At 34.5% G+C, this 12187-nt stretch overlaps 1 protein-coding gene across 1 annotated transcript in view; it reads right to left on the bottom strand.

The window, feature by feature from the left end:
* The window catches only part of LOC136982093 (NACHT, LRR and PYD domains-containing protein 9-like), a 29517-nt gene extending 22290 nt beyond the window's left edge, over positions 1-7227 (bottom strand). Inside the window, exons 1-2 of the mRNA XM_067278518.1 lie at positions 7051-7227; positions 6504-6632 (exon numbers count right to left, since the gene is read on the bottom strand). Coding sequence (XP_067134619.1) covers positions 6504-6632; positions 7051-7090 — 169 coding nt within the window. The 5' untranslated portion in view covers positions 7091-7227. The remainder of the gene's footprint in view (positions 1-6503; positions 6633-7050) is intronic.
* Positions 7228-12187: the final 4960 nt, after the last annotated feature.

Genomic DNA, 12187 nt, shown 5'->3' with positions numbered 1-12187 from the left:
GAAGTGGATCTGTTAAAATATATCTAGTGATCTTAAGATCGTCCAGGGCTTTCAAGGACGACACAAAGTTCACCCAATCATAGTTAAGGTTTTCTGGTAGAGTATCCTCCCAGTCGAGCTTAATGAGCCACAGCTTTTGTAGAAAGATCTTTGCTCGAGTTATAACTGGTCCCAGAAGACCCAAGGGGTCATAAAGTCTGGCGATGACACTCAATACTTCTCGTTTTGTATAAAGCAATTTTTCTGGAATCGATACCCTGAATATGAACTGATCTTCAACCGGCTTCCAAATAATGCCTAAGGTTTTTACTGTTGGTTCCGCACTTGAGGAAAAGCAATGTTCCTTATTTTCTGGTGAACTACTGTTCATCAATTTCATTGAATTAGAGTTCCATTTGTGTAGTGTCATTCCACATGTGCTCAACATGTTGCACAACTGAGATTGTAGTTCGAGGGCAGCATCGAAATCTTGCTCACCTGACACAATGTCATCCATGTAGACATCTCGTAATATGGTTTTAGAGGCCAGAGGATATCTTGCTGCTTCATCGTAAGCCAACTGCTTAAGGGTTCTCACTGCCAGAAAGGGAGCACTGGCGGTTCCATAAGTCACAGTTTTCAGTCTGTAGGTGACTGGCATCTCTTCTTCCTCGTTCTTCCAAACAATTCTTAAGAGATCTCGTTGCGAGGGCTCAATTAGAATTTGACGAAACATTTTCTGGATATCTGCTGTAAAAGCGTACTTGTATTTTCGAAATCTTGTCATGATCTCGAAAACATCTTCCTTTACTTCACCTTTCAAGAGATGATCATTTAGACTCAGCCCAGAAGTTGTGGGAGCAGATGCGTTGAAGACTACCCTTAACCTTGTAGTGGTTTTGTCTGGTCTAAACACACCGTGATGCGGAAGGTAGTAACATATATTGTATGCTGTCTGATCAGCGGGAGGTTCCTGCACCCTTTCCATGTGGCCCAAGTCCAAATACTCCTTCATGAAGTTCTGATATAACTCCTTTAATTGTTTGTCCCTTGATAGTCTCTTCCACAATTGATTCAATCTCTTCAATGCTAACTTCCTTGACTCTCCCAAGTTTTGTATTTCCTTGGTTGCCATCTGCACAATGTATCTCCCATCTTCATTACGTCTGTGAGTTCTTTGATAATGATCTTCGCAATACTCTTCTTCTTTACTCATCAAACTTGGAGCCTCTGTAAGAGTTTCTATTTGCCAGAACCTTTGTAAACATTTATCGATTGATTCAGACTCTGATATTAGTCCACAATATTTATCTTGATCATTAGAGTCTGTGGACCCAGTAGCGATGTATCCAAAAACTGTGTTGCGAAATGTTAGGTTATTGTTGCACGATAGACGAATTTGATCGTTCTTGACTATTTCAAAAAATGCTTCAGCTCCAATAAGCATGTCAATCTTGCCTGGTGTAGCAAATCTTGGATCAGCTAACTGACGGGGTATTTCTGTTTTGCTGACGTGTAGAGAGGAAACCGGAAGTAAATCCGTGATCCTTGGCACCACTAAGAACTCTAGCGTCTTAGAAAAGGATCCATTACCGTTTATTATTGTAGCAGGCAGCTTAAACTTGACCGAGGTTTTATTTCCGCTTATACTAGAGACTGTGAGGTCGATTCTTTCTTGCGGTGTGCCCAGACGACTTGCGAAATCTCTAGTTACGATATTTGACATACTGCCCGAGTCCAATACTGCGCGCGCTTGAATGCTGGCTCCGGTAGTATGATTTAAAACCCAAACCATGGCTGTCGAGAGAATTACTGTCTTATTTCCCTTGTCAATACATGATAGTGAGTGAGGTATACTCTCACGAAACTCTATTGCGTCGGGATTAAGATCCTGCTTGGTTGAAATCGGTTTGCTGTCGATCACTGGTGCATTTGAACCAATTATAGCTTGTTTCTCTTGGTGCAGTAATGTATTATGTCGCTTTCGGCATATCTTACAGCAGCTTTTGGAGTTACAATGTGATAACTTATGCCGATCACTTAAGCAATTGAAGCAGAGGTTGTTTTTGGCCACAACATCGTTTCTTTGGGAGACTTCCAACTGTAGAAAAGAATCACAATTGTAAACAGGATGATTCTGCTTACATAAAATGCAACGAGACATAGAATTGTTACATTTCACAAATAAGTTTCTCGGTTTAACTCTATCTTGATTACACCTTGGCTTCACGAACGTGGCCTTATTAATATTTTCTAAAATCTGAGAACGCTTTTCCAAAAATGAAATCAAATTATCTAGCTTAGGAACGTCATTCGAACTAATACTGAACTCGTACTGTTTTAGTGTCTCCTTATCCAGTTTCTGAAGTACAATGTTTAGAATTAAGATATCGGAGAGCTCATTCCTTTCATATCCCAGGACCTTTAGAGCTCGCATATTCCGATTCACAAGATCAATTAAGTTCCTCAAACCCTTTGCTGACTCATAAGCTAGTTTTACAGAGTCCAGAATCGCATTAACATGGGTTTCTACTATTAATTTCTTGTTTTCGTACCTCTCTTGTAACGCTTGAAACAATGAAGCAAATGAATCATTTAACGTTTCTAAACTCTTAGCTTCCCCTATGAGAGCAGCTTTCAAATAATGTAGTTTCTGTTCAGCCGATAGTTGCTCGCTTGACGAAATGATATTATCAAATTGCATTTTAAAGTTACTCCATTCTTCATATCTTCCAGAGAATTTCGGTAGAGGAATCTCTGGTAATTTAATATTAGCGGAGTTATTTCGACCTACGGGGGCCTGACTCACCATAACGACGGACGAATCTGCTTCTAATCGTTTAATACGAGACTGGATCTTAAATTTACAACTTATAATTTTGTCCTCATATTCTTCACTATTGACTATCTCAGTGTCATAGTCAGTTGGGCTAGTAATGAGGCCCTCAATCTCCCCGTTTAACGTTCTCAACGACTCTTCCTTTCGACTAAACTGATCCAATATTTCTAGAAAGGTTTCTGTCTCTCTATCGTCGCTTTCAACTAGACTATCGACTTTACTAATTAATCTCGTCACACTAGCTCTTATCGAAGCGCGTTTTTTCCTTAATTTCTCGAGCTGATCCATTTTAAACTCTCTACCACGTGTAACGGACAAATAAATTCTTCCTACCTTGGATAGGCGACTTAATGAGGTTTGAACTCAATCTTATTTGCTTGCGAAATTGTCTCTTTTCTTCTCATCCGCCTCGACGGACCAGATGTTTGTCGATCTTTAATGGACTGTATAAATATGAAAGAAAACACTTGCGGTTTGATAAAAGTTTAATGCGGTTTGCGGGTCGTTACACAAGAACAAGAAAAAAAAAACAATATGGCTGACGCCCTTGGCCGTTACTTGGCCGTTACAAAAAACTCTCGTCTCCAAACGTTTTTTAATTATCATTTTTTCTTCTCACAAAAAATACGGTGGCGCTCGAGGCGGCAACAATCACCAAAACGTTCAGTTTTTTATCTTGCAGTTTCCAATTTTTATCAGTTAACTCGTGAATATCATCGAGTAATGCATCTTTTACACTTTTATCACCTAATTCTCTTAAAATTACAACAAAAGTTAATTGAAAACGTTGGAGATAATTGGTGGATGCCCAATCGTACGCAATTTTCTTGCATAAAGTGGATTTTCCATAACCGGGATCTCCTGTAACTAAAATAGTTTGGTGTCCATTTTGTTGCTTGGAAAATATCTCATTCAAGCTTATTTTCTCTCTGCTTTTGTTACCAAATAAATCTGATTTCTCTACAGTTAATTGTACAAAATAATTCTTTAGTGGAAAATCGTTTCTTTTTCCTTCCCACAAGAAAGATCTCATGTAGGAAAAATGAGTTACATATTTTTCCTTCATCTTCTGGCAGAACTTGTCGAACATCTCTATAAGTAAAAAACATTATAAGTAATCGAACATTTCGTATTTCCTTTATTTTATTTCAGTATTTCTAATTACAGTGGTACCTCTTTATACGTCTAATTCGGAATACGTCCTGTTCGGACGAAACAAATTTTGCTCGGGATACGACTTTTGTTCGGTATATGACTTAATTCAATTATACGCACCATCTATGAACAAGTAGCACTATCGGTATACTAGAGCAGACTAGACGTTCGCGGTGCCACGGTCTATAACTTTGTTAAATTTGTTCTGATTTTAATTTGTAAGTAAAATTTTATTATTTTTATTAATCATGAATTGCAAAAAAGCAAATGAGAAGCAACAGAAAACGAAAAAATGACTGGAATCACGATGGAACTGAAAAAAGAGATTGTTGAGAAATATCAAAGTGGCATGGGTGTTTGAGATTTAGCTGTTGCATACCGTATTCCGAGAACGATGATATCGACAAACGTTAAAAATAAAGACATTATTAAATCTGCTAAAGTTGCAAAAGGGGTTAAATCAATTTCTAAACAGAGATCGGAGACATTAGATCATGTTGAGAAATTGCTTTTGCTTTCGATAACTGAAAAACTATGTGCTGACGACAGCGTATCAGAAGCAATTATTTGCGATTATTACTGTAATAAATTTAAAAATCTATAATAAAATTTATCCTCTATTAGTGTGCTCAAACAGTGTTTCAATTATTTTACAACCCCATTAATATACCATATCAAAAGGAGTTTCTTTTTTACGTGACAACGGATTAATCATTTTTACATTACTTATGGGAAAGGTTGGTTTGGTATACGTCCTATTCAGTATAAGTCTAAACATCAGGAACGGATTAAGATCGTATACCGAGATTCCACTGTATAAAGAAGCTTATTTCGTGTTTGTAATAAATTTCCTTTAATTCTTATTGTACTATGATGTATATCAGTGTTCTTTTTAACTTTTCCTTTATCGAATACCGGTAAAATTACAAATAATTACACTTGACGGTCAACTATGCTTATTTATAGGCTTATTAGACGTACCACTTTGACCGTGACTGTCCCGGTTGAACGATGTTTTGTCCCTGCGTCACGGCCAATTTGTGATCTTGTCTCGGTTATTTGGTAAAATTTTAAAAGTGCCGAATATACAAGAAGTAAAAATAGTGTAGCCTCTGGTAAAATAGCGATATATTAACTAAAACATCCTCTCTGTTACACTCACTGTTGCCAATCTAAATATTTCGCATCTAATCTAAGTATTTTTAATGTTGTCTACATGTTTACCCCAAAATTTATAGCATGCTGCCTAATGAATTTGGATGTTTTATTTTTTCATTCAGGTATTTTTTCACAGACCTTATAATAGCAAGTAGCCTATGAGATCCGGATATTTTTATTTCATATTTTAGATATTTTGCTTTAAATTAGAGTTGGCAAGACTGAAACTTACATTGGCAACGTCACTGTTGACCAGGTCCTATCTTAGTCGAGTTCAAATTGATAGCTGGCATTTGTTATTATTTTGTACTGTACAGTACAGTACTGTACATCAGTAAACAAGCAGTTTCTTCCTCGCATTTTGCAGACTAAATTATACGAAGAAGAAACAGCTTGTGTACTGATGAATGAAATAAGGATTGTCTGTTGTTTTAAAAGGTTTGTGATCGTGTTGACAAATTAAAGATATTGATTCTTGGCACAAAAGAATAAAAATTAAAATAGCACAGATATTCCCTTTCTATGTTTATTATGCATGTTATTGTTTATAAGGAACAAACATACAAATGTAACTGATTTCTGTACTTAAAATTTAATTTAAAAAATCGAAAAAAATCTGTTAAAATCAATGAAAAGTTTTCCAATTAAACAGGACTTTATCATGCTTTTACCAAGGTGCTTTTTCTAATTAAATTAAGCTGAAAAATTAACTGCATTTTATTATTTTTATATCAAAATATATTATGCTATTTTTAAGATATAAATTATAATCTATATATATAATCGAGACGCGTTGATAATAATAATAATAATCAGCGCAGAGCCCAAACGGTTAGGAGTTGAAAGTTGAAATTCGGTACACAGGGTACCTCACGAGAACGCACACTAAGAAGGGATTTTTCGAAATTCATCCCCACGGGGGGAGATTAAGGCTTATCACTTCATCAACAATGGAAGTGTTAAGTAACAATGGAAGTGTCAAGTAACGATGGAAGTGTTAACAATGGAAGTGTTACGTAACAATGGAATTGTTAAGAGAAAGCGACGTGCAAGACGCAGATGCAGTTTTTTTAGTTTTTGCGGGAAACCGAACATATTTTTAGACCCATCTAAAAATTCTCTAATTAGTCTGGAGACAAGGGGACCCAATTCTTTAAGTGAAAACGGGTAAGATTGACTATAACGTAATAATTTTAATCTTCGGCTTTTGCCCGAGCAACGCCGCCCTGCCTGCTTGTTTTGAATAACTTAAAACGTTACAAATTAAAGGTGAATATCAAATATTCACTCTTGGCACACAAAAACAAAAAAAAAAGAATTAAAATTACAATGATGTTTCCTTCGTACATTTATTGTAAAAACACGAGCTTACCATCTCTTTCTTCGTCTTCTTTCTTTAAGGGTCTTGTTTTCGGTTCGTCGGAATAAATTTCCACTTTTGGTCCAATGTGAAAGTTTTTACAGTACTTCAGCATCGTTGGAGATTGATTACAATTCTCGACTGAAATTAATGTCCAATCAATATTTTATTTTTGTTAAATTATTTTGTAAGTTTAATTTAAATGCATTTAAATAATAATGAAAATTGTGCATGTGTATCTCTATATAATACGAATAACTTTCGTGTTTGAAAAACTTTCGATAAATGATTATCGGCGTTAGAAATATTAAAATACAACCATTTAATGTCGGTAAATTATTACATTTTAATATTTAGGACATTTTCCTAGAATTTTCTGTATTCGTTATTCGCATATTTGTTCTTAATACTCTGTCCTCGTGTTTAAAAACGAAATAATCACTTGTGTTTAATAATCATTTCTGTCTATTTTAAGTATGACAAACCTCTCTTTAAAAAACTACAATAAAGAATTCTTCACATTCAGGATAGCTTAAGCATTAAATACAAAAGTATTTACCGTTTAGAACTTCCTTAAACATGTCTATATTTTGCCTCATTTCATCCGTTGCCTGCAATTAAAGTATTATATTTATTACACTCTTTAAACTAGTCTGCAGTACAGTTTATAAAAAATAAACTAAGAACATAAACCGTATTTTATATTAATGCACCAATATAACGTTATGAGGGCACTCGATTTCAGTTAGAAGGTCTGAAATAAATTTTCGTAACTTTACTGTTTCTTTGTGGGGATATCCATTATAACGCACGAAGGAAGGTTAAACACAATCATTGTTATTTCTTTCTCTCATTATTGTGAAGTTAAATTTAAAAAATAATGGATTTTGCCGACTTACCTTTCCAGCTTGTTCGTAATTAACTGGATAAACGTCGACACTCTCTTCCTCACTTGAAACTTTTGCTTCTGCCGTTTTCGTAATTCAACGTAAATAGTTTCTGTATAAAATATAAATACTTCAGGAATGTAGACTGCTCCATTACATATGAGTTTATAAGAGTAACAGTACAGACAATTCCATGTGCGAACCTGATTATTCAACCTGATAACCTGAACATTGTGCTAAGAAAATACATAATAGTATTTTGTATTATGTTTTATTTAAAAAACGAAAATTACCTTTTAAGTTAGAAGTTTGATCTGTTTAGATTTAGATTAGATTTTCGTCACTCGAAAATTTTTGTAATATCGTAAATAAAAATCAGACGATATTTTTTTCCCTAGAAAGTTGATATTAATGTTTAAAGTCTTCTACGTAATTACACATTTTCAATTCTGTTTATTCATAGAATGAAATATGATACGTAAAGTACACGTAAAGTTTCGTATTGAGGCAATGAAAAATTAAAAATTATGTCCAATGTCCAAATTGTGTGTGGTTTTCTTTACGAAGCAAATCGATAAAGCGTAAAACGGGTTTTCTGATGTCGTATTTATTTTCCGAAAACGATCGGTCAAGTGGAAGGATAAAAAAAACTCTTCAATTTATTTGGAGAAGTACAATTGTTCAAGTAGTAAATTGCGTCATTCAAACTTTAAACGTGTTCATTCTTTCTTTCTCATAGAAATATAAATACAGCTCTTTAAATTCGTACAGTTTCAATAGGTTTTTGAAATAAATAAGGTCTTTCCACGAATAAAATATTACTTTCGAATCAGGCCAAAACGTTTTATCGAGTATAGATCTGAAAAAGATTTTAGGTAAAGGTTGCTTATAAAATCTTAATAGAAATAATAATTTCATATCTATGATATTATGTGGAAATGAAACATATTCGAGATACATTAATAAAGCTGAAAGAAATTCGCCAAATGTCAGATGCCCAAAACAATATTCAATTATATTATTTCATTCAGAAAAGGAATCGAGAGTGAGAATGCCCAGTCCAATAATAAAATTGTATTAACATTTCATACAATCGAAAATATGGCATACGACAGAAATGTCTCAGCTTACTGAAGTAGCACCTGACTGCCTAAACGTGATCGTTAAATACAGTGACATTACTTAATGATATTGAAAAGAACTTCGATTGAGGAATTGTATCTATTCGAAAACCGATAACATTACTCCCATACATAAGTAGTGACTAGAAAGGCTTACCTTTATCCCAGTCAACTTGTTGTACTAAGCAGCAGTTGATCACCTGGCCCTAACTGTAGTAACAGCAGATAAACACTACACCCAGATATTCGAGGAAGTATTTTATGTAATGATAAAAGGAAATTGTATTTGAACTTGACAGGTTTTACTGTTAATTGCTGCCATTTATTAGCAATTGCATCGAATTTCAAAACAGGATTTCGCACTCGATTTAAATCTGTGTTAATGGTGACAAAGGTACAGAAGGTAGTGGAAAAAGTCCCGGATATCGTTGAGTTTCCAGTTTATAGTGGCGTCTGAGAGTACCCACTAAGTCTAGTCAAATTTATACAGCATAAGACATCTCGAAATTTTATGATACGCATCGAAAGGTTAAATCCAAACTCTACCACTGTTAATCCCTCTGGAAACACTTGCTGTTTCCAAGTTACCACACGCCACTGCTGTCTCCTTTGTCGTTTTTATGTTATTCTTTATCTTTACCTTCTATTTCCCACTTTCGAGTTCGAAAGATAAACCTGTCTTTCCCTCGCAATATGGCGGATTGTTCCACAGTAAAGTCACTTGCGGCTTCGAGTACGTTCCTGGTAGCGACAGAGCATTGCCGCGCCAATTATAGCTGCATGGGCTGAATAAACGTGTTTTGGAGTTTACGGATTTCAACCCCCATTGCTAGTTTTGCCTAGAGGCTTTTGCCTGATTGTCATACTTTCCCTCTATTTTAACATCCCCGGAAGTAAAAGTCGCGGATAATAAAAGGATTTTTAAACGACTTATTGCAAATGAACATATTATAACATACGAAAGAGCAACAAAGTTGTTCATTGGAGAAAAATTTATTTGTGACCAGAGGGTCGGCATCTCTTCGATGCTACGTCAGGATCACACCACTGTGTCACACAAGCCGCGACGGCTAATTGAATTTAGTTACTAAGTAGGTCACGCAAGCGGCAGCATGCTTCGGCGATCGGAATCCGATTGGAGGTAGTGGGCTAGATAGCGAGGTGGAAATGACTCACTTCGATACCAGTTAAACAAACAAATACCTGTTTATTTGATAAAGATAAGATTTACATATATATATATTGTGCTATAGCGAAATAAACATACATACATACATACATACACGCAAGACATCGGCCGTACACAAGGTGTTCAGCCGGCGGAAAAATAGGTAAGGGAAAGAAGAGGGAAAAAGGTAAAAGAGGAGATCCCTCTGAACGGCATACATACGTCTATTGTACTCTTTACGTTTGTTGTTGATATGCAATTTTTACGCTGCAAGGCCATAGTCTTCCGAAAGGTCTAAAAGAAAACCTGAGTGTAGCGAACACCAATAATCGAGTGCCGCCACGAATAGCTAAGTGTAGAAGTTAGTGCCAACTGGCTGTTAGTAGGAAGACTCATATATACTTAATAAAACTGAACACGAGCGCGAATATCAATTCTATTAACAGCTACACAGACAGTGTGAAAACAAATGAACACAACGACAAACTAGACAAGACAAACGAGCAAGACCCCAATTATTTATTTATTATTATTTTCTTAAAACATGAACTTACTCACTAACTAAACTAACCTACCATAACCTAGGACGAACGTAACAATCCTAGTCTAATTTAACCTAACCTATCATAACCTAACCGGAAACCAAGCTAACAGTCCCTAATGCTAACAGTCTGCTTACTGAAGTAACGCATGACTGCATCAATATCATCGGTAAATCAAGTGACATCAATTAGAAAAGCCTTACTGTCCTTACAATTTATTATTATTTAAAGTCGTCTACGTGGACGTTATTTATTAATAGGACCTTGTACTGGTGTATTGGCACAGTAATGAGAGTTAATTCAGTAAAATTTCTTTATTTAAGAAATAATAAAGAAAGAAAGAAATAAAGAAATTAAATAATAAATTAAAGAAATTAAGAAATTAAGAAATAAAGAAATTTTACTGAATTAACTCTCATTACTGTGCCAATACACCAGTACAAGGTCCTATTAATAAATAACGTCCACGTAGACGACTTTAAATAATAACAAGTGACATCAGTTTATGATATTGAAAATAAATTTGATTAGAGAATTCGAACTTTTATAAACAATCGTATTCACTCGATAAGTGATGACAGAAACAGGGACTAGAAAGGTCTGCCTTTATCCGTGTCAAATTATTTTACTAACAAGCAGTTGATCTCCTCGTCCAAACAGCAAACACTTCACCCAGATATTAAAGGAAGAACTTTTACGTATTTCTAAAAGGAAACTGTACTTTAACCTTCAGGTTTTACTGTTAGCTTCTGCCATCTGTTGACATTTTTCTGCGAAAATATAAATTGTTAACTGTAAATAAGAAATAAGAAAGCTGAAAAGTTTATTTTGTGTGCGGAGAAGTATTATCGATACAACTATCACACACTAGAAAGATGATTGTTCTTATCAATATTTCTATATTAATAGTAGAAGTTATATTTACTGTATGTATTTTTTGTAATACAGCGGGGCGCCCACAGACTATAAGAATATCGAAAACAAGCTGTAATAAAGGGCATCGTACGCATATACATTATAAATATACAATATATATATTGATATACAGGGCCCGCTCTAGGAGCGGGCAACCTAGACATTTGTCCGGGGCGCCAAAGTTTAGGGGCGCCATTTTGGCTGTAAGTGTGAGAGAAACATTGATGTGTTAAATATTCAGTTAATAGAAAATAGGCGTTTTTAAATAAAATAAATATTTAATTTATCCAAAAAGGCTGTTTATTAAATCAATAAAATATGTATTAAATTTGAATGTATTCTATAGGTATAATTATTTATATCTTTGTTTTATGAAAATAACTATTTGAATCAATAATATAAGACATTTATTAAGTTCATTGTTTCGATAAAACGTGTTTTATAATAATATAGTCGAATAATTGAACTGAATAAAATCTCAAAATCAAGAATTATAAAATTGTTTTTAATGACTATTTATAATTTACTGGAATATTTGTTGTTATAAAAAATTTATATAAAAACACTACACTTTATTTACGTTAACAGGATACGAAAAATATTGTGTGCCAGCCAAAAATATTTTTTATGTCCATTGACAGAATGTAATTTTGAAGTTATGTTAATTACGGTTTTAACTTATTTAGAACAAAGATAAATCTTTATTTTTTTAAAATATTATTTTATAGTTTACATTGTTTAATTTGAGTTATGTGCGAGCCTCTTCTAGAATGTCTAACGGTGAAAGAAAACTGTCCGGTTACCAGTACGTAAAAAAAAAAGCTGGAAGAGGAAGCCGAAAGGAGTTTTTTAGTAAGACGAGGTCCACCTCAACCATTGCATTATTACAAAAATCCTTCCAATGACACTGGTCGACATTTTAGCGTAAATTATTATACAGGAACTTTAAGCAATGAAGAGCAAGTTTTACGAGACTGGCTAGTGTACTCTCACAAAACTGCGTTTACCGCTTCTGTTGCAAAATTTTCGGCTGTATAGTTAGTTCTCTTTCAAAGGAGGGTTT

This window comes from Centruroides vittatus, unplaced genomic scaffold (assembly GCF_030686945.1).
Source record: "Centruroides vittatus isolate TY-2023 unplaced genomic scaffold, ASM3068694v2 contig_806, whole genome shotgun sequence".
In the NCBI taxonomy this organism is placed as follows: Eukaryota; Metazoa; Arthropoda; class Arachnida; order Scorpiones; family Buthidae; genus Centruroides; species Centruroides vittatus.
Note: the sequence above shows the minus strand (reverse complement) of the source record. Positions and strands in the feature narration are given on the sequence as shown.